Source organism: Contarinia nasturtii, unplaced genomic scaffold (genome assembly GCF_009176525.2).
Source record: "Contarinia nasturtii isolate CC-2019 unplaced genomic scaffold, AAFC_CNas_1.1 Cnas_scaffold_745, whole genome shotgun sequence".
Lineage (NCBI taxonomy): Eukaryota > Metazoa > Arthropoda > Insecta > Diptera > Cecidomyiidae > Contarinia > Contarinia nasturtii.
The window spans coordinates 1-20,777 of NW_022198093.1; the positions used below are offsets into that span (position 1 = coordinate 1).

Consider the following 20,777-nt stretch of genomic DNA (forward strand, 5'->3'; position numbering starts at 1 on the left):
TTCGAAAGGAGGTATTTATATGAAGGTTAAGCCAATACTAGGTACCAAAAGTCAAGATTGAAAGTTGTGCAAATGAGTGGAGACACTGAGAAGCCAGTGAGAGTGCTCTCTAAGAACTCAAAACATTCGAGAGTTTGAAAAAATATTGAAAATTGTCGATTTGGCAGAGGGGCATGTGATTTGAAATCATTAGTTCGAAAGGAGGTATTTATATGAAGGTCAAGCCAATTCTACGTACTAAAAGTCAAGATTGAAAGTTGTGCAAATGAGTGGAGATACTGAGAAGCCAGAGAGAGTGCTGTCTAAGAGAGTGATACCTTCCCTATTTTTTTGAAGGCTTTTGTTCTTTTTTTTGGAGTTTTTTACTTTTTTTGGGAGGCCAAAAAGTTAATTTGGTTACCATTCGATTAAAAAAACTACCAAAAACCATTTTGCCAACAAAGTATGTTCTGTGCATTTAAAAAAAAACATTTTACAGTCACAATATATTTGAAGCAAACAAATACACCTGTGTTTTTCTTTCTCAAAATGTATAACGGTAATGGTATATGGTCAGAAAACAAAACTAGTAAAAAAAAAATTGCCGAAATTGTCACACAATTAGCGCCACAACCGAATTCAGTGTAATCTATACTAAGTTGCCGTCAACTAGTGAAAAGACTTTTGCAAGACTTTGTTTGGTTGCAAACAACTGACGAGAGTTCCATAGTCGTAGTGGTGCTAGCTTGATGTAGCACGTCTTGCATTTTATACAGTCTCTTATGTGACATAATTTCGGTGTGTTTATGCCATAATATATCTCTGAAAACATCTCTATGGATGATCATTTTTTGCTATTATAGTCAATTTAGTAACGTCATACAACTAGAGAGACAACATGAAGAGTTTTAGTTACTATTACAAAGTGTCAATGACAACACGAATAAAAGTGTTTCATTTTATTTTGGCAATAATGTTGTTTTCATTTGTACTTGGAATTGTTCATAATTATAATTTCATGAACATAGTAAAAAAACGACAATCGGTAAATGAATTTGAGAGAATCGATTGGCATGACTGGACACTAATTGAAGAGGAAAAAGCACGTAATGGACTTGGTGAACATGGAGATCCGGCGTATCTCTCTTCTTATCCCTCTTACTCGCAAGATATCAATGACACTTTCGGGTACAATGGTTATTTAAGCGATAAAATTGCATTAAATCGGTCTTTGAAGGATTTGAGACCACCCGCGTAAGTAAATTTTTGATGATGTGTATTTTTCGATAGCTTTTTTACTTTTTTCATATCAGGTGCATTACACAGAAGTACTTGGCTGTGTTGCCCAGCGTTAGTGTGATAATAATTTTCCATAATGAGCACTTGAATACTCTACTGCGAACATGTTACAGCGTTTGGAAACGATCACCAAATTCACTGTTAGAAGAAATTATTTTGGTTGACGATGCTAGTACAATGGCCGGATTTAGTAAAGATTTAAATGAATACGTTGAAAGAAATATGCCAATAATAAAGGTCGTAAGACTCAATAAACGGAGTGGATTAATGAAAGCACGCACATTTGGTGCAAAAGTCGCAAAGGGTGAAATATTAGTGTTTCTTGATGCGCATTGTGAAGCATACCATAATTGGTTGCCACCATTATTGGGTATGTTATTTATGTCATTAAATTTGTTCGTTGAACACTGTCAACATGCATTTTTCAGACGCAATGGAAAATGATTATAGAACGGTGGTGTGTCCAACCATCGATTTTGTCTCGAGTGACACATTTGAACAATATCGCCGAAGTTTTCAAAGTGTGTGGGCCGGTCGTGGTGTATTTAATTGGAATTTTGACTACAAACTGTTGCCGTTGTTGCCAACAAGCGAAAATTATCCCTCAAAACCATTTGAAAATCCCGTTATGGCCGGTGGTTTGTTTGCAATACACAACAAATTTTTTTGGGAGCTTGGTGCATATGATAGCGGACTCGATACGTACGGTAAGTTTTGTTTCGGAACTTCGTCAAATAATGCAATAAGGAAAAGTACATATGATTGCTATAGAATAAAAACAGCGTATGAAAAGGTCGCATTTCAAAGCGAAACACCGTCATACAAAATACAGCAAAAAATGTATGTAAAAACAACCTATGTTGTGCGACCGTATCATACGCTGTATTTATTCTAGAGAATTCATATATATATATATATATATATCGGCAATTTTAAAAAGATGAGAAATTAGTTTGCTTTGTTTCACCATTCTTTGAAATTAATTTCAAACAATTTAAAAGAAGGTATAGTCGTTTTCAATAAGATCTGTTACAGCGAACTGTCAAAATTTTGAACAAACAACATACCCTCAACAAAATTCAAACCAAATTGACACGTTTAACTAAGGAGCCTTGTGTACTTTTGAATGGAAATGCGTTCCGAAATGCATTGTATTAGTTTGACAACACAGATCTTTTTGGAAACGACTATACAAACAAAATAATAAAACCTAAACCATTCGATAAATTTCAAGTTTAAGACTTTTCAACACTATCTACGCGATGCCTAGATTCCGAATATGTAATTTTTTAAAAATAATTTCGGTGATCAAAAACCGAAAAAGGACATTTTCACGATTTTTTCAAAATACCACCTGCCGGTAATACTAATATTACCATCGAAATCATACGTCTGTTTATTATTATTCTTAAGAAATTCACGGTTACAAGTTGTAACTTACAACGGACTATTCAATCATAAATAAATTTCAAAAACTATTCAAAGCTTCTTGTGTACGTCTCAGGCTTGAGATTTATTTATAACTGAATAGTTCGTTGTAACCGTGAATTTCTTAACTCAATATCAGTCGATAGTAGTTAATTAATGTATCTTGTGTGCTACATGTATGTACTTTCCATACTAAATCTTACACAAAAGAGAACTAGAAAAGCAAACAATTAGTTATAGTATGATCTATTCAAATAAAATGATGCCAAGTTGCGTTTAAAATCCGCTGATTCAAGTGTCTATATTTAGAAAAACAGATTTTTATACTACATCAGTTATTCAAATAAATAATCACTTGAAATTTAATAATAATTAAAAATATAGGAGGTGAACAATATGAATTAAGCTTCAAAATTTGGCAATGTCACGGCAAAATGCTTGAAACAGCATGTTCACGGATAGCGCACATCTACCGTTCCCGGAAAAAGAACGTTAATACACATTTGCATTATGATTTTATTCATAGAGTAGGTGAACATTCAAAAAATTCGCTATATATTTTGTATGCTACGATTTTATTTTCTTATAATTTTAACGATTTTACATAGAACTACAAAAGAGTCGCAGAGGTATGGATGGATGAATACAAATATCATATTTATAATCGACGTCCAGTTGAATATTTAAATGTTGATGTTGGTGATATTAGTGAACAGAAAGCACTACGTAAACGGCTTGAATGCAAATCATTTAAATGGTATATGGAAAACATTGCATTTGATTTGTTGCATCATTTTCCAATCAATGAACCAAGCTTTGCATATGGTGGAATCAAGAACTTGGGAGTAAATTTATGTATTGATACATTGGGCAAAAATTGGCGAGCACCACTTGGTTTGTATGCATGTGCGCAAAATATTTCCTTTCCACACCCAGAACAATCATTTAGTTTGACACTGGACTACAATATCCGCTTACGCTTCGAGAAATACTGTTGGTCGATACATGATACAGAAACGATTTGGCTTGAGCCATGCCACCAAGGTATGACATCCAAAGGTTACATTTGGCGATACGATTTGGTAGGTATTTTTTGTATTGATTCAATTTTTTAAAAAAATATCAGTTTGCAATTTTCTGCTTTTTATTTCTAGGAACATAAATGGATAATTAATAAAGAGAAAGGATTTTGTCTTGACATTATTGATAATAAACAATTAGTTTTAAGTAAATGTAATCCAATTAATCCAAATTTAAAGTGGGAATTTGGAAATATAAATCGTACCGCATATGAAAATATTCATAAGTATAACTGGAACGACGACACCGAATATATATTATTTTAATTGTTCAGATACCATAAAAATATTTTCTTAAGTATGTAGAATGATTGAAATGGGGTTATCTGTTCTATATTTACCTGAAATCGTTTCGCGTGACGCAAATAAAACCATCTGTACAAATTTCATCTGAGTTACTTAACCTTTACAAATACATTTGTGGCTTGGATTTTTTTTACGCTCATCACATCGCCGACGGAGATCAGTTTCGATGAAGTATTTGAGTGAATAATTTCGTATGTGATCATGTTTTTATTGCGATTGATTTCTTTCAATTTCCGAAATGTGAAGAAGAAATTTTCGCATTTGAAAAGAAAACTTTCCAAATATAGACATGACCTGAGTGGAATTCTATTTTTCATTATTCTCGCTATATTATTTGTCGTATTCCTTAATTTGAAGAGTATCATTATCGCTTTCAACGTTCATATCTATGGAAAAGAAAGTATAAAAATCGATTGGCATGATTGGCAACAAATAGAGGAAGACGAATTACGGGTTGGAATTGGTGAGCATGGTGAAGGAGAATTTTTACGGTTTTATCCATCATACACGAAGGAAATCAACAATACTCATGGTTATAATGGATATTTAAGTGATAAAATTGCATTGAATCGCTCACTGAAAGATTTGCGACCAAAAGAGTATGTGAACATTTTCTATTACTGTAAACAATACAAGCAACAACCAAAATATTCTATTTCAGTTGCGTACACGAAAAGTATTCAGCCAATTTGGACAGCGTCAGTGTAATTGTTATATTTCATAATGAGCATTTGAGTACACTTCTTCGAACGTGTTACAGTGTTTGGAATCGTACACCGGCCAAACTTCTGAACGAAATTGTATTGGTAGACGATGCAAGTACAATTGCAGATTTGGGTAGTGATTTAAAGGAATACGTTGAAGGTTACATGCCGATCGTTAAAATAGTTCGATTGAAAGAGCGAAGTGGTTTGATAAAAGCGCGAATGGAGGGTGCCAAAGTGGCGAAGAGTGAACATTTAGTATTTCTTGATTCACATTGTGAAGTCTATCACAATTGGCTACCACCATTACTGGGTTTGCAAATTACTGCTATTTAAAATTTCAACGTCAAGTATAAATATAAAGTATAATTTCTCCATTTTCCAGATGCAATGATCGGAGACTATAGAACAGTTATGCTACCGACCATCGATGTAATTGCGCACGATACATATGAGTATCGTCGTCAGTTACATAAATACACTTATGCCAGTCGAGCTGTGTTCGATTGGAATCTTAAATATAAATTAATACCATTACTTCCATCAGCGGCTTTAAATATAACCAAACCATTTGCTACGCCTGTCATGGCTGGCGGACTGTTTGTTATTACGGCTTCGTTTTTCTGGGAGCTTGAAGGGTACGATGAAGGATTAAATACATATGGTAAATTGAAATTTGAGAATTTTTAATACTTTCTAACATTTATTACATCCAATATTGTAGGAGGCGAACAGTTTGAGTTGAGCTTTAAAATTTGGCAATGCGGCGGAAGAATGCTTGAGACGGCTTGTTCACGGGTTGGTCATATTTATAGATATAGACCGATATCTGTAAATTTGCACATTAAGTACGATTTTGTGTCTACAGTATGTATAGATCTTGACTCTTTACACATACACACACTCATTCAAATAATTGATTGGGATTTTAGAATTACAAGCGAGTTGCTGAAGTTTGGATGGACGAATACAAAGAGATATTGTATAGTAGACAGCCAAACCTTTATAATGACCTCAACATCGGCGATATTAGCAAACAGAAAGCGTTGCGAAAACGTTTACAATGTAAACCATTCAAATGGTTTTTGACGAATGTCGCATTCGATTTGATTGAGACATTCCCAGTGGATGAACCAAGCTTTGCTTATGGTGGCATTAAAAATTTAGGAACGAATTTGTGTGCTGACACCATGAGCAAATCGACAGATGCTCCACTTGGTTTGTACTATTGTGCAGCAAATATCTCTTATCCGCAGTTGACACAAACTTTTAGTTTGACATTGAATCATGAGATCCGTGTTCGGTTTGAGCCTCGCTGTTGGATTAAAAAACAAACAAATTCCGTTTGGATTGTTTCATGTTCGCGTGGACAGGAAATGCGCTGGATATACGATATTGTAATGTTTGCAACGTTCATTTGTTATTTTGAAACGAATATAATAGATGTTTATCAATTTCAGAACCACAAATGGATAATAAATCAAGCTAATGGTCACTGCTTAGACGTAGGTGCAAACAATCAAGTAGTTTTGACTCAATGCAAACAAAATAATCAGAACCAAATGTGGGAATTTGGAAATTTAAATCGCACTGCAACTTTTGTTTAATTAGCTTTCTTCTTCAATGTGATTTCACTGATTATTTTCCGATTATAATCAGCAATTTAATAACTTTCTGTTTTTAATCAGTTCGATGAATTTAATAAACTAAATAAAAAATATTTATTAATCAAGCTTATTGTGAAAGATCATTTATTTAGAACTATTTTAATTTGTATCCATTTTCGCCAATAAAACATTCAATTCAAGCAATCCTTATAAATGTCAAATTGAATCTCAAACAAAAATACCGTTGAAAAGATTTTTGTATTCGATAATATCAACCATATATGTATCTGGAAATTTCAGTTTCTGTGTTACGTTTATTGCATGTTGACTTTGAAAGGTTTTCTGTAAATGTAGAATATAATCTACATTTTCGGGGGCAATATTAACCGTTTTGTCAAACAACTGAAATTTTGTAGGTACAATATTATTATTTCTAATTGCTGCTAAAAAAATCATCATTGCTACTATCTTTTCTAATTGCTATTGTTTGTTTAATTTGAGTATGAAGCAAAAATCAATTTATTGTGCATTTCTAATTTTTGCAATAACACTAAAGATTGATTAATTTTTTCAAAAGTCCACTATTTTTGGTAGTTAACGATATAAAGTTGTTATTCTTCTGTTGAGTCATGGATATGAACTCTGTTTTTGCTCGCCAAAATATTTTTTTGATATTTCCAAAGAATTTCACAAAACCCAACGACAACCGATGCGGCCACTCCATAAAAGAACACCATCAATACAGCATAACATTCTGACAATCGAACACTTCCAAATGATCCAGCGTTTGAATCACATTTGGGTCTTGTGTCGTAAACTTTCAAAGTTTCCCGTGTTTGTAGCCCGTGTTCACGAATCTTAAACACACTTGGGAAACAAAAATATTTTTCTTATTTTTTTTTTTTTGGTTAGATTATCAATTTGAATGGAAAATTCTACTGAATTTAACGCACTTCACTTTGATGATTTCTTTCAAAGGCGAGTGTTTCTGAATGGCAAACCACGGATTAACCATGTAAGAGTATGAAATTTCAATGAGACCACATTTCTCATGTTCTAGAAATGTCTGTACAAATCAAAAATCAAAATCAAGTGAATAAGTGATATACGCGATATATTAATAAATGCACCTGTTTGATTCGATCATAGCCACTACCGAGTTCAACATAAAATGCAAAGAATCCCTGGCAATAGTGAAAAAGCTTTAAAATTTTTGATAAATTATAAAAATTCAAAAGTTACCTCGCGTACTCTATCTATGCCATAAGATAGATTGTAAAATTTCGGCTCTTGACCAGGTGGAGCGATTTTTGTTTGGTAGATTTTTCTTTGTGCATCGCCAGTCATTAGCGGTATAAAATGTCTATTATATGGAACATCTTGTACAGCAACTTCTATTTCTGAATTTAGAATGTCGTCGAGTGTGGATATACTTTTTGTTGTTGATTGTAACAAACCCACAATACACGCTGTATACGACGTAAAGACGAAAAGCAGGCACATCAACGCGACGAACTACTTTAAAAAAATGAATTTTCAAGACACCAAAGCATTTACATTGATAAAGTGAAGAATGAATTTTACCGATGAAATTTGACCAGAAATAATGCGAGGATTTATATGGAGTCCCATTTGACTAACTAAACCAGATGATAGTAATATAACATCTGAAAAAGCATCCCGAACGTGATCGCGTTCGCTTTCACTTGGCAAAATATACGTGAAGTATATTACAATTGAAGCGATCACAGTCAAAGTGACTGTTGCTATCCACACAGTTCCAGTGAAAGGGTAGTAAAATATCTATAACAATTTTTTTTATTAAGTCGATATTTTTACTATCGTTTAAAAAATTCTTGTACATTGCTTGCGTATGAGAGGGGCGGGGCACGAAACACAAGCTCTGCTCTCGTATCAACGATCATGCTTATAAAGTCCATTTGTGGAATTCGGGCTGGCACCTACGAAAATGATTTACTTACATTTTTGATCAATTTTGTCTGATATTTTCAACTTTTCTCAAGTTTCGTATTTTCTTTCAAATTTTCGTTTTTCTTTTGGTATTTTCTACAAAATTATATTACGGATATATAAATACCATATAGATGATTGTCCCACCAATATCAGCCTCTTTTCGTAACAGTTGCCCTGTCATACCATCGAATTCACCCGTTTGTGGATTTTTATAGCCCCATGTTTTTTCAACAGTAAAATTTGCGGTACCATTCATTGCTGCAACCAAATGCACACAAACGGGATATGCAGCTTTTGAAGGGGAATCAATTAAACGATCGCTGAAAACATTAAAATATTGTTATAACACAGAAACAAAAGCCACATATATTAATAATTTGGCATTTTTCGGCCAAAGACTTTTTAGTGTGAAACTTATTTTAAGCCCGTATTACTCTATGGAAATGTAAATACCGATAATCTGTTAAATGATTTATGGAGTCGTTATGTGTCAGAACCATTGACACCGAAATAATGCGACCTTTTAAATTCCGTCTTCTTTTTGATAAAATTCGATTAGTTCTATTGTCAAACAGTCCATCTGCAAAGCTCCATGTTCCAAACGACTCATAATAGACTTCGTTTGCTTTAGCATGAATTTTATAAACTGTAAAATGTCGGATATAATTACGTAATAGAATTCAAAATCACAAACTGAAATTTACACTGTTGTAAGATAAAAGTGCTCGATGTTTCGGAGCGAACAATTAAAATATTGCTATCGGTCAGAAAAGGAAGTTGCTCTAATTCGCTAATCTGAGCTTGATTGATATCATAAAATACCCAACGATAAGGATTCCCATAAAACCACCGATCACTCTGAAATCGTTTGAAAATAAATAATTTTTTTCGGTAAAAAAATTTAAAGACCTCTCACCATTGCCACAAAATTAATACTTCTTTCACATTTCATATCAACAATGAACCAAATTTTATTTGAATAATCATCTAATGGTTGTTTTGTAACAACATCATCGTAAGCAAATTCAACCAAAGAATCCATAGATTTGGAAAATACAATCATTTCACTTTTTGACCAACAAGAAGCCTTAACAATAAGTGTCGATGGAACATTCTCATTTTTCAGGATGTCACTTAAAAACTTTGTTTTCACTTCAATTTCATTCGAAAATATTTGACCCAGAAGAGTGCCTACTGACAATAATAAAATTGATATTAAGTGATTCATTTTTTAAATCACTTCCCAGCTGATAACGCCGAAAATTTTGTACAAACTGCAAGAATGTGACGGAAGTAAGAGAGATTTTATAGTTGGATGTTTTCCATTTTATGAATATTTCAATTATAATTGCATCGACAAAAAGTATTTGATTACTTATGATTGAATCGTTCAAAGAAAGTTAATATTGACATACCAATTAAAGTGTACAATTCCATAACAAAGTTTTATAATCGATTCAATTGATTTTTTATCGTTTTTTTTTTTCTTCAAAAAAGCATCAAAAAATAAAAATTATATGGTGTAGCTTATTTTTCAATAAACGTGTTTCATTTCATGGAAACCACTATAAAATTACTTAATCAGGCTTGAAATCACCAAATTGAAATGTTGCGAGTATCACCAAAATCTAACCTGAATTGAAAAAATATGGTTTACTTGCGCTTAGAGGGACTTTCAATTATAGGGTTTAAGTTTCAATGCAAAGTAATAATAGTGCAGCTGCAATTCATTACGTCAACGAGTACATTTTTCATTGTAAAAATTGCCAGTCATTCTAATAATATATTTCTTAATATCCTAGTTAATATCACTTTATGTTTGCTCACATCAATTTATCGACATACAATTTTCGAGAACCCATTATGAACATTTTATAAATTTCATATGCTAAAAGGAGGCCTCTCAATTTAGCATAGATTTTATGTAAGAATAAATGTTTTCATTTGCGTCCTAAATTTGTTTGTCTATTTAATTGAACAAAACTTACCTCTTTCGAACCATTCAAAACATGTGCAAGTAAAAATGTATTCTGACCAATTTCATTTAAAAATATGTCAATTTCATTTATTTTATTCTCGTCCTAAAAAATGGCATCCACAGAAATATATCGTTGAATAAATTGATTGTCTGTGGTAAGCTAGCCTCAATAGCAAATCTGCCATACACATTGAGAGGTTTACTTACATTCAATAAATAACCTGTAAACAGCAACCTGAATCCAACCTAAAAGCGAGCATTCATTAGGTTTTTGTTTTGAAAATGTAGACCAATTGAATTTCAAACACACACACAATTTATTACAACGCATAAATAATCTTAAAATTTTAACATATTTTTCAATGAATGTTCGATCAATTAACGTCCGTCTCTCTAATTGGGTCGCTTGTTTCTTCGTTAATTTTAAAGATAAAGAAATCATTTCATTGTAACTATTTCGAAATGAATAACCAGGTAAATATGTTAACAAGGGGTAAAAATTAAAATCAGTTGATAGAGTTAACAGTCGCGTTATTATGTGCAATTTATAATTTCATTATTATGTTCATTTATAGAATATTTCTTAGAAAGTAAGTGTAACGACGAAAGTAAATTGTGAAGTATTCAAACCAAAATATGTGCAAATCAATATAGACCTTGGAAATTATACCATCTGAAGTGAGTAGAAAATGGATTGTTTGGTTATTCAATGTCACCGAATGACTAAGTGAATCGATAAAACTATACCGTCAAACTATGTTTTTGATGTTGGTGTGTAAATATAGAGAGGAGGAGAGGCAAGATGTGTCATCTTCAATATAGTCGAAATGGTCGCGGATGAAATGCTCGAATGATACCGGCCGGTGCTGAGTTTTCATTGTTGTAACGAAATGATCGTAAATTGGTCGTTGATCTCGATGTGACCGACATTACCAAACATTCGGCTGGCAAAGACATTGATGCCGATAGTGATGGTCGCACATCATAGTCCCAATCCGACTAAAACACGAGCGAAAAGCATTTAGAAATTTTGCCACATTATTAATTTGAATGAGATTATACCAATTAAACTTTTAAAAAAACTCTCAAAAAAGCAGGATTTAAAAATCAAAAGTTCAAAAAATCTTTTGTTTTGATTGAAAAAAGTAACAAAATTATTATTGGTATCAAAAATTATTTTCAAAAAATTAAAATTTGTTTGAACGTTGTGTTTTATGCTGGTGAGAAAATAAAGCAAATTTATTCAAGGCATTTCATTACTTACCGAGACCTATTTTTATAATAAATTCATTTTTATATAGAGAGTGCGCAAATGAAAATAAATGGTGAAATCACTTTCAAATCGAATTTATATCCAATTTAGCAAAAATGTTATTTTCAATAATACTCTTCTCTCAATTATGCAGATTACTGAAAGGTGGTTTTCATCAAGCTCCAATCATGTGCGGATAACTAATTAAGCATTTAAATTCGTAATTTCATGTTTAGTCCACAGAAAAAAGCTTATACAATTACCATTGACAAAATAATACCATGATCGAGCACGATCGATTTATTTAGTTGTATTTTTCTATTTGCGGTGATCAAAAGCGGTATTGACTCTCAACTATTGAGGTATCAAAAGCGGTATTGATTGGTATTTAGATAGGATATACAATGAAGAGGGAATAAGTCACTGTTTAAAGAAGAAAACTCCGCTCACGGAAACACCTATTGGAAGTTATACTCGCAAAAGGTGTGAAAAAATCAAAACAAAATCCCTTGCACAAGGAAAAGTTTCTTTTCTTGATTTTTTACTTAATAAACACAAATCCTCTCTTTGCTGTATATCCACAAATCAATCTACCCCAAATGAACTATGGGTGCTTAATGAGTCACTTCAATTTTCTATATTTCAAAAATGTAATTATGGTACGAAAACAAAAAAACAATAAAAATGCATTGAGTTTATTTTGTTATATGCATTTTCATTTATAATAATGAATAGAAACTGGCTACAACAATGACTTGAAAAAAGTGCAGGAGATTTTTTTTTGTTTTACTTTATTTGACATCATCTTTTTTATTAAATATTTGGATTCTCTCATAATAATAAAATTAGTACAATCAATATACGGTTGCCATTTACGATTTGTTGTTGTTGTTGTTTACTTGATGATTTTTTTTTAAATAAGATATTATCATTACTGGATTGGATATTATATATCATTCCATGAAATGCGTAATAATATGAGACGCAATATTTATGTGTAAAGAGCAAATTGCCATAGCAAATAAGAAAAGAAAGATAATAATAAAGATATAATAACTGGTGTCAAAAAGACCATCTCAAAAATTCAAAACTTAAGAAAGAAAAACAAATGGTTGTGTGCATAGAAAATCTACGCGCGAACTATATATTTTACTACGTCTTATCTAAATTCAAGTATGTATATACGTGAAGGTTTAAGTTAATTTTTTTTATTGTTGTTGTTGTAATTTTTGCTCTCATTGTTTTTTGTGATATTGTTTTTAAATCTTTTTTTTTGTTGTTGTCTTTTTTTATGTCAAAAATCAATATATGTTACGTATAAAAAAAAAAGAGAACGAATGAAAAATTCCGTATTGCAAACGCATACACAGTGCATTTAATGTACACATACTACTCTTTTGCGCTTGCTTCGGATGATTGCTTTTCAGCAATATCGCTTTCTTTAGAACCAACCTTTGGCTTTGCAGTTCCATAGTCGGTCTTAAAGTTCAAAATCTTTTTGTCACCGCCGCCAGGTTTGTGATCTTTATTTTCAAGAGAACCAATTTTAGATTTAGCACTCCATTGCAATTTTGAACTTAAAATCTGTAAACATAGATAAAATACGAGAAGAGTAAATTTTGATTAATCGAGCACGTACGATTACATGTTGGTAACAAGTTAGGTGTATTGTTTGTACGCCTTACCTTTTTATCACCTCCTCCAGGTGTATAATTCTCATTCTTAGCTGCAATACGAGATTGAACATTGTATTCTAGTTTTTTGGTTTCTATTTTTATATTACCGCCTCCTGGCTTGTGAGTTGCATTTTGAAGAGATCCGATTTTCGACTTCACTTCCCGCAGTTTTGGTGGTGGAGCGTTACCAACTCTTATCTTATTCATCGGCACTATACAATCATTTCATATTTTATAAACTCTAGTTATTATTTTATTCGACTTTTTTTTAAGTGTACGATACCAGTTTAAATGTTTCAAACAGAACAAAATAGATGTCACATTCAAAAAATTACCTTTTTTCGGTGGTTCAACAGGTTTCTCCAATAGTTTCAACCTGGATCGCGATGAGCTTCGATTGATGTCCTCTTGGCTTTTATGCGAAGATGCCCGGCTTGTTGCACGAACACTTGCCTCTTCCTAATTGAAAAAAATAGTTTGCTTTTAATTAATTTAGATTATAAAGATAATTTGAACATGACCCGTCGACTATGTTGAATTAATTAAACCGAAATTCTTTTGATTCATGTGTGTTTACGTACCGCTTTGCCATTGGTACCGTTTTGCTTTTGTTCGTCTGTCGGTGATCGTTTGGCGACAATGGGTTTTGGTAAACCTGTTGCTTTTGGTGCAACATTCGATTCGGCATGCACGTTTTGTAAGACACTTGATGCATTTCGTTGATTTTGCGAATCAGGGCTTGATCTCATTGCTGATTGTTGTTGTTGTGGTTGTTGTTGTTGGTTTTGTTTGAGATCATAGTCTGCCTTTCCGCCAGATTGATCGATTTTCATCTGATTAAAGTTAAATAAATGAAATCCATTAGTAGATCATTTTTTTTTCTTCTTCAATAAATTTGAATCACTTACGTTGCCAATTGGCCGGACAATGACGTCGTCAACATCATCCGTGTTCGAAATTAAGTAGCTTGGTTGATTTGGATTTGCTGCTTCGGTTGCCATTTTGGTGCGTTCTTCCAAATGAATGGGCAATTTTTGGATATTTGGATTATAAGCTGGATTTATTGGTCTCGGTTGTGTTTGGATTTGTGGTCGATATTGCTGATTTGGCTGATTCAATCGAATGCCACCATCCGACGGTGTTAAATTTTGCTGTTGCGAATATTGTTGTTGGGTCGCAACTGGTTGTGATGGACGATTTTGCACTGGTTGATAATTTGCCTGGGTTGAATTCACTGGTTGTGCCTGTATTGGCGCACGAATCAATTGTGGTGGTGGGCGTTGCTGTGGCACTGGAGCCCGATTAATTTGCTGATATGGCTGCTGCCCGGGAGCTTGTTGCAAAGGTTGTTGTTGTTGTTGCTGCTGTGCAGGGGGTGGTCCACGATTTATCAATGGCCGAGGAACTTGAAATTGTTGTTGTTGCTGTTGCTGCTGTAATGGTTGCTACAAATTACATCGTAAAAATATTAAATAATTTTGTCTGCAATTATGTTTCGTAATTAAACCACTGAACTTCAAGTTGGAATTAAATCCAATGTTGTACCTGTTGCGGTTGTTGCTGTAAAATTTGCCTTGGCTGAAATTGAGGTTGCTGCTGTTGTTGTTGAATAGGTCTCTGAATTGGAATCTGTTGTTGACCGGCTTGTGGAACGACACTGCTTCGACTGTCAGTGCGTTGAATGGATTGCGGTCCAACTGGCAAATCTGTTGAAACAACTGAAGGTCGTCTTGTGATTTGATTGATCGTTGTCGATGACGGTGGCCGTGCGTCTTGATCTCGATTCGCTTGATTTAACGATGATGAATATTGCTGCTGCGACAATTGTTGATTCAGCTTCACCGATTCCTGTATAGGTTTAATATTGATAAATTGACAACAAAATGTTAAATATCACCACAAATATATGTTTTGTTAAAAAAAAAAAATTGTGAAAATTAGCGAGATTCGATCATAATTCAAGGCAATTCGCAAAATATCTGGATATACGCTTAATTTAATTTACCGCATCATTACCCTTTATTTGAAATATATATGGATATAAAAGATGGGAAAAGATATATTAATTATTAAAGTTTTGTCGATTGAATCAATTCTTCTAGCTAAACAAATATGGTTGATTCCCTAAATGACTGATGACTCAAATGGTTCAATACGACAAATGAACAATAGACGAAAAACAAAGTACGTTCCCGAATTGTAATCGATATTTTGATGTTTATTTTTAGCGACCAATTTTAGAGTGACGACCAATGACAAATGACATTTGTGTGCCTTCCCCAACCTATTTCGTGGTGTTGTTCATGTTGGCACTGGTTTGAGAATATGAACTGAACGACATGTACTGAAAATTAAAAAAAATGACATAATTCTCGACTCGTTCCCTGGTATATATGTATGCATAATAGATGATTATTTTCTTGGACAGAAACTACTTCTCCTCATTCAACCACGTTATATGGTTATTTTCTTCAAAAGCGTATTACGAAGTTGATAGTGTGACGCGAGTTCGATGCAATGAACGCATTGTGGTTCAATGTAGTTTGTGGCACACGGCATGGAAATGTCATCAAGACCAACTACATATTACAAATATAGAATGTTATGTACAACACTCGTTCGGACGAGACCTATCGATTTCTGGGGAGAGAGCCATCACATTTTTGTCGCTTTTAGCCGTATACGTAGTGTTTTTTTTCACTTTCTTTCCTAGTTTACGATTTTTATTTATTTCGCTATAACGTTTGAAAATCGATCGATTTGAATTGTGAGTGTTTGTTTGGTAATGCTGGATGAATATTGCGCTTTGTTCGAGACGCTTCTGTTGTCGACTCACACATTACAAGCCGAATGAATAATGCATGGATCTCGATTCTTTCGTTCAAATGGAAAATATGTGCACATAAAAAAAACAAGTATAACGTGCATTCGGTATGATACAATTGCAATAACATTTTGAGTGCACAAAATGCGTTTTTAATTTATCGAATGACCAACAAAAAACGAAAATGTATTGTTTTTTTTTTTAACGGAAAATGAAAGAAAGAAAAATCAATATAAAATATTCCACAAAAATACCTCGTTGCTTCGCATTTGCAATGGATCCATTTTGAACTTTTTTTGCACTCAAAATTCAATTTATCACACTGATTCTTTTTTCTTCAATTTTAAATAAACTTTTTCAAACAGTTTGAAAATTCAGAGATTTGTATGATCAACGTTTGTCTCTCTTCAATTTGTGTAAAATATTCGCTCGTGGATCCGTTTCTTTTCGTCTTGAAATTTCTCCAAATCTGTGCTCTCTATATTTGCAATAACACGGCTATTGTTATTTGTCTATTATTAGGTTTTTTTTGGCTTAATTTGTTCTTTTTTCTTTACCTAAATCGTAAAAAGAAATGAATACATTTCAATTCACCACAAAAAATGGCAAAAAATGTCGAGAATTTGCTCAAAATTTGATAATCGTGTTCATTACAGTGCTGTGATTTGCATTTTAACTAATATAATTTTGCGACTGCGATTACTTCGCAATATGGCCCAAAAATCTACAGCAAAACAACTCATGGGTGGTATACATTTTCTTCTGTATTTTTTTTTTATTTGGAAATATTTTGTCGTTCTAATTATGTTTTGTCATCAGTTTCATAAGCGAAACAGCAACAAATAAAAGGATATTTAAATACAAATTTAAGCAGTCACGCATATTGTAGACGTTTACTATTCGGTTCAAAGTGAGCTTAAGGTGGAAATGCCAAAAAAAAAAACAACAACAAATAAACGAAAAATCACCAAAATACGAAACAAAAGGACTAAAATCAAAACAAAATTGAATCAATAACCATACAAAAGAGAGAAAATCAACCAAAAAATGTGCAGCTTATTGCTGTGAAATGAGTAAATAAATAAAAAAATGCTCAGTTCCAATACTTGAATATTTTTGTTTATCCGTTTCCAACAACATTTCCAATCAAATATGTGAAAAACAGCGAGTGAGTGAGTGTAAGAACGACAGAACGGCGAAAATAATATATCTATAAATAGTTTCATTACCTATATTTTTCTACCCTCCACAACAAAATAATGTGAATATATGGGATTATTTATGAACTCCAACTTTTCGATCCCAATTTGTTTGTCATGTGCTCGCGAACGTACAATAAATTTAAAATGTTTGGTTAGCATTGTGTGTGCAAAAAATTGATAGACCAGCAAAGCAAACAAAACAAATATTCAAGAACCTAGTTTTTTTCAGTCGGAATTTTTCAACGCTGAAGTGAAAGCCAGTCATGGTAAATTTTGTACAAAAACCGATTTCATTTCGGCATATCAAGCGCACGTTGCATGCGGATTTTTCATATGTTTTTTTTTTGCTTATTCCAGAGAGTTTTTTTTAGCATAGTTGATTTCGGGGCTGAATTCGGCCACAACCTATGGGTTCTTTCGGCACATTCGTTAAAAGCGTAAAACTTTTTCTTCATTCGGGAACAAAAAAAGAAGAAGAAGAAGAATGGAATATATTTGAGGGAGTAGATAGGCTTTGGAACAACAACAAATCAATCATGTGTATATAAAATAAATTCGTGCGAATAAATGCCATTTATGGTTTGAACATTTAGAGATAATCGTTTGTTGATTAAATTTTACGATTTCAAACAAGACTCATACATATAACGAACTTCAATCTGATATTCGTGTCTTCATAAAATTTATGAAGTCGAATGTGGTTTTAATCGCTTCTTCTTTTTGGTTTCTTTCCATTGCAAAAAAAAATGGTTGCCAAGTATACATTTGTTGTTGCAATTAGAAGAGTCAAGCGGCCGTTTCGATCTATTTAATTCGCAAATGTATGCGTATTTTGTTATGGAGGGTATTATAGCTAATGGCTTATAAGCCAATTACATAGTTGCTTGCACATTCAAATCACTTTTCTCATCGTCTATATCGACTGTTTTTGATCTGTTTTTCTCTGTCTCGTTGGTTCTGTCTTGTTGTTGTCAATAATAATATACTGCAACTTCGCATAACAATGGCTCATCACTCGTTCGTATAAGAATCATGTCTTATATACGCATTTTTGACTCAACAATAGTTCTAAAATACTATATGTGGCATAGTCACTCCATAAAATAATCGAAAGTTCCTTCGACAACTACATGAAAACTTCTTTTTTCTTCACTTTAGATAAAAAAATATAATAAACATTGCGCTTCTGTTGCCGTCGAACAGATAAAGGAAGAAGCGAACGATTTGCATAAAATTACCGAACTGTAACTTTATATCGAGAGTGATGTGATCACAACATACAGTTGTTGTTATTTTTCAGCGTGTATTTTTATTTCGGAAGATATTAAGTCATCGTCATGCGATATACAGCAGAATGAAGTAATCAACAGAGAATAAACAAGACACACAAGCGCTCGGCATTTATGTGTTTACCCATTCCAAGGTGTATGCAAACAATGCAGAAAAAAAATACATTATAAAAACTCACGGAACACCTTTTTAATATTATTTCCATATTTTATTCTACATTATAGTTTTATTTTGTTCTTTCTTTATTTAGAAACAAAATAATGAATGCGAGAATAAACATAATCGAAATGATACAATTTTTATGAGAATATGTCGCAGCGGCATGTATCTATTTAAAGTTTGAAAAAATCAATATATCGATATGAATTGCTGTCGTCCGCGCGCACTCACATACACTCAGTTCAATTCTAATACTATCATCATTGTGGTTGACGCAAAAACATAATTTTTAATTTTAAGCTTATGTGTCGGTCGACCGACATTTCAATAAATATATTCTTTCCCTCCAAAAAACAGTGTAAACAATTTCAATTAATTTTATGAAACAATTTAAAACGAATGAAGTAAAATTAACAGCAATAACAAAAAAACAAAACAAAATATACACATTGACCCACTCGAAAAAGCCATAATATTCGAAAATACATTGAATTCCAGTTTGTCGGTTGAAATGGAATCGAGAAGACAACAATAAATGATGTAAAATCCAAGTGTGTAAAAACGTTTCATTAGTTGGTGCTAATTCATATAGCTTTTGAGTTTCTATATCTAATCTCTATATATTTCTTCATTTTCATTACACACCTAGCAAAGCGTTGCAAGTATGGTTGCTGTGACGGCGGCAACACGGCCACTGTTAAATACTACTCGGGTGAACGAAATTCGTACGATTGCCAGAATCTAAACTATTTCGCATCAAACATTGTTACATTGGTGTTAAGTTAATTTGCTCAAAAAGAAGCATCGAACAAGTGTGTAAAAATAATAGAAAATGAGCCTAAAAAAAATATTACTTACAATTTGATGAGTTTCCTTTTTTTAGTTCATCGAAGAAAACTCCCAAGAATTATATAGCTGAATGTGAGAATTTATTTTTATTGATTCTCACATAAATCTTCGTATTTCACACTGTTTTCTCTAAAAAATTTCTTTATCGCTTTTACTCTCTCGCTTCCTTTCATCAAATCTTCTTCCTCAAAAATGTGCACTTGCCAAATTTTCGCTTCGATTTTATTTTCTCCTTCTGGTTGTGACTTTTCTTTTATTTTCGAACGTGAAAAGAAACGCGCACTCAGAACAATGAACTCGCTGCTATTGTTTGGTCAGATTTCTTAATGAAAAAAAAGGAACAAGAAAAACAAACACTTTGATTTAGTGAATTTTTCACACTTTTTGATTCGAAAAGTGGCGTTGTGGAATGAAAAATTCAGTATGGCTGAATGTATCCAGATATTTCTATATGGTATTTTTCCTTTGCTAATATATTTCACAAAACTTTTTGAAACGTTTCTCACGGCACCGTAGCTCGACTACTGCCAATTCAACATCAGGCTGTAATGCGTTTTGGTCGAAGTTGATATTTGCAATTGTATGTGTACTGTGTGTATGTGTGTGAGGAAAGCTTATCAACAACGACACTCTGCAAAGGATGGATGGATGGATGGGCACACACAAGCACACAATGGCAACGCGTTTCTGTTAAATCAATATATGTATCACAGAAAAAGGAAAAATGATTTTACGATTTTGTGCGACGGTGGTGCTGCTGCTGCTCTATGTGGTGATTTTACCTTATTATTATTTGCAGGCCCCTTTTTTTCGCTTCTTCTTTAAAAATGGGTATTATTTATTTGAAGTAGTCACGAAACATAAAGAGAAAAAAGACGTTACACGTTTTACTTCTTTGTTGATTTTCTTTTGATTGCTGTCAGTTCACTTGTTTGTATTTGGTTTCGCCAAATTCAGTGTGTGTACGATAATAAAACGGGAAATATTAAATGCGCAAAAAAATTGTTATGGATGAAATCACTACGCACTCTGCGCCGTTACTTACACACAAGTCTTGCGAACGTGAGGAATGTGGTCATACAGTTCAAATGACCATAAATGTCAATTTTGAAAGTTTCACTTTTTCTCAATAAAAAAAGCCACACTTTTCGTACTGCATTGATTGATAGAG

The 20,777-nt window shown here is 32.9% G+C and overlaps 4 protein-coding genes across 5 annotated transcripts; 2 read left to right on the forward strand and 2 right to left on the reverse strand.

Moving 5' to 3' along the window:
• Window positions 1–669: 669 nt before the first annotated feature.
• On the forward strand, window positions 670–4,200 carry LOC116341765 (N-acetylgalactosaminyltransferase 6-like). Its single transcript, XM_031769040.1, has 6 exons — window positions 670–1,233; window positions 1,293–1,648; window positions 1,707–1,985; window positions 3,091–3,233; window positions 3,315–3,788; window positions 3,861–4,200. The coding sequence occupies exons 1-6, from the start codon at window positions 878–880 to the stop codon at window positions 4,050–4,052; spliced, it is 1,800 nt and encodes a 599-aa protein (XP_031624900.1). The 5' UTR covers window positions 670–877; the 3' UTR covers window positions 4,053–4,200.
• Window positions 4,201–4,244: 44 nt separating this feature from the next.
• LOC116341766 (N-acetylgalactosaminyltransferase 6-like) lies at window positions 4,245–6,532 on the forward strand. The gene is made up of 6 exons (XM_031769041.1): window positions 4,245–4,690; window positions 4,753–5,108; window positions 5,181–5,459; window positions 5,520–5,662; window positions 5,728–6,192; window positions 6,256–6,532. The coding sequence occupies exons 1-6, from the start codon at window positions 4,293–4,295 to the stop codon at window positions 6,400–6,402; spliced, it is 1,788 nt and encodes a 595-aa protein (XP_031624901.1). The 5' UTR covers window positions 4,245–4,292; the 3' UTR covers window positions 6,403–6,532.
• Window positions 6,533–7,318: 786 nt separating this feature from the next.
• Window positions 7,319–9,418, reverse strand: LOC116341785 (glutamate receptor ionotropic, delta-2-like). Its single transcript, XM_031769081.1, has 9 exons — window positions 9,293–9,418; window positions 9,081–9,234; window positions 8,830–9,022; window positions 8,501–8,696; window positions 8,265–8,363; window positions 7,987–8,205; window positions 7,645–7,917; window positions 7,533–7,586; window positions 7,319–7,468 (listed from the first exon to the last, which is right to left on the reverse strand). Exons 1-9 carry the CDS (start codon window positions 9,416–9,418, stop codon window positions 7,319–7,321), a joined length of 1,464 nt encoding a protein of 487 aa, XP_031624941.1.
• A 1,373-nt stretch (window positions 9,419–10,791) lies between these two features.
• Window positions 10,792–16,666, reverse strand: LOC116341598 (putative uncharacterized protein DDB_G0271606). Of its 2 annotated transcripts, XM_031768760.1 has the most exons (10): window positions 16,361–16,666; window positions 14,828–15,130; window positions 14,191–14,727; window positions 13,864–14,115; window positions 13,618–13,741; window positions 13,390–13,494; window positions 13,292–13,332; window positions 13,059–13,190; window positions 11,102–11,353; window positions 10,792–11,027 (listed from the first exon to the last, which is right to left on the reverse strand). In XM_031768760.1, the coding sequence occupies exons 1-9, from the start codon at window positions 16,388–16,390 to the stop codon at window positions 11,168–11,170; spliced, it is 1,710 nt and encodes a 569-aa protein (XP_031624620.1). In that variant the 5' UTR covers window positions 16,391–16,666; the 3' UTR covers window positions 10,792–11,027; window positions 11,102–11,167. The 2 variants fall into 2 exon arrangements, with proteins under 2 accessions (XP_031624620.1, XP_031624619.1); XM_031768759.1 differs by having other exon boundaries at window positions 10,797–11,027; window positions 13,292–13,494; window positions 16,361–16,665.
• Window positions 16,667–20,777: the final 4,111 nt, after the last annotated feature.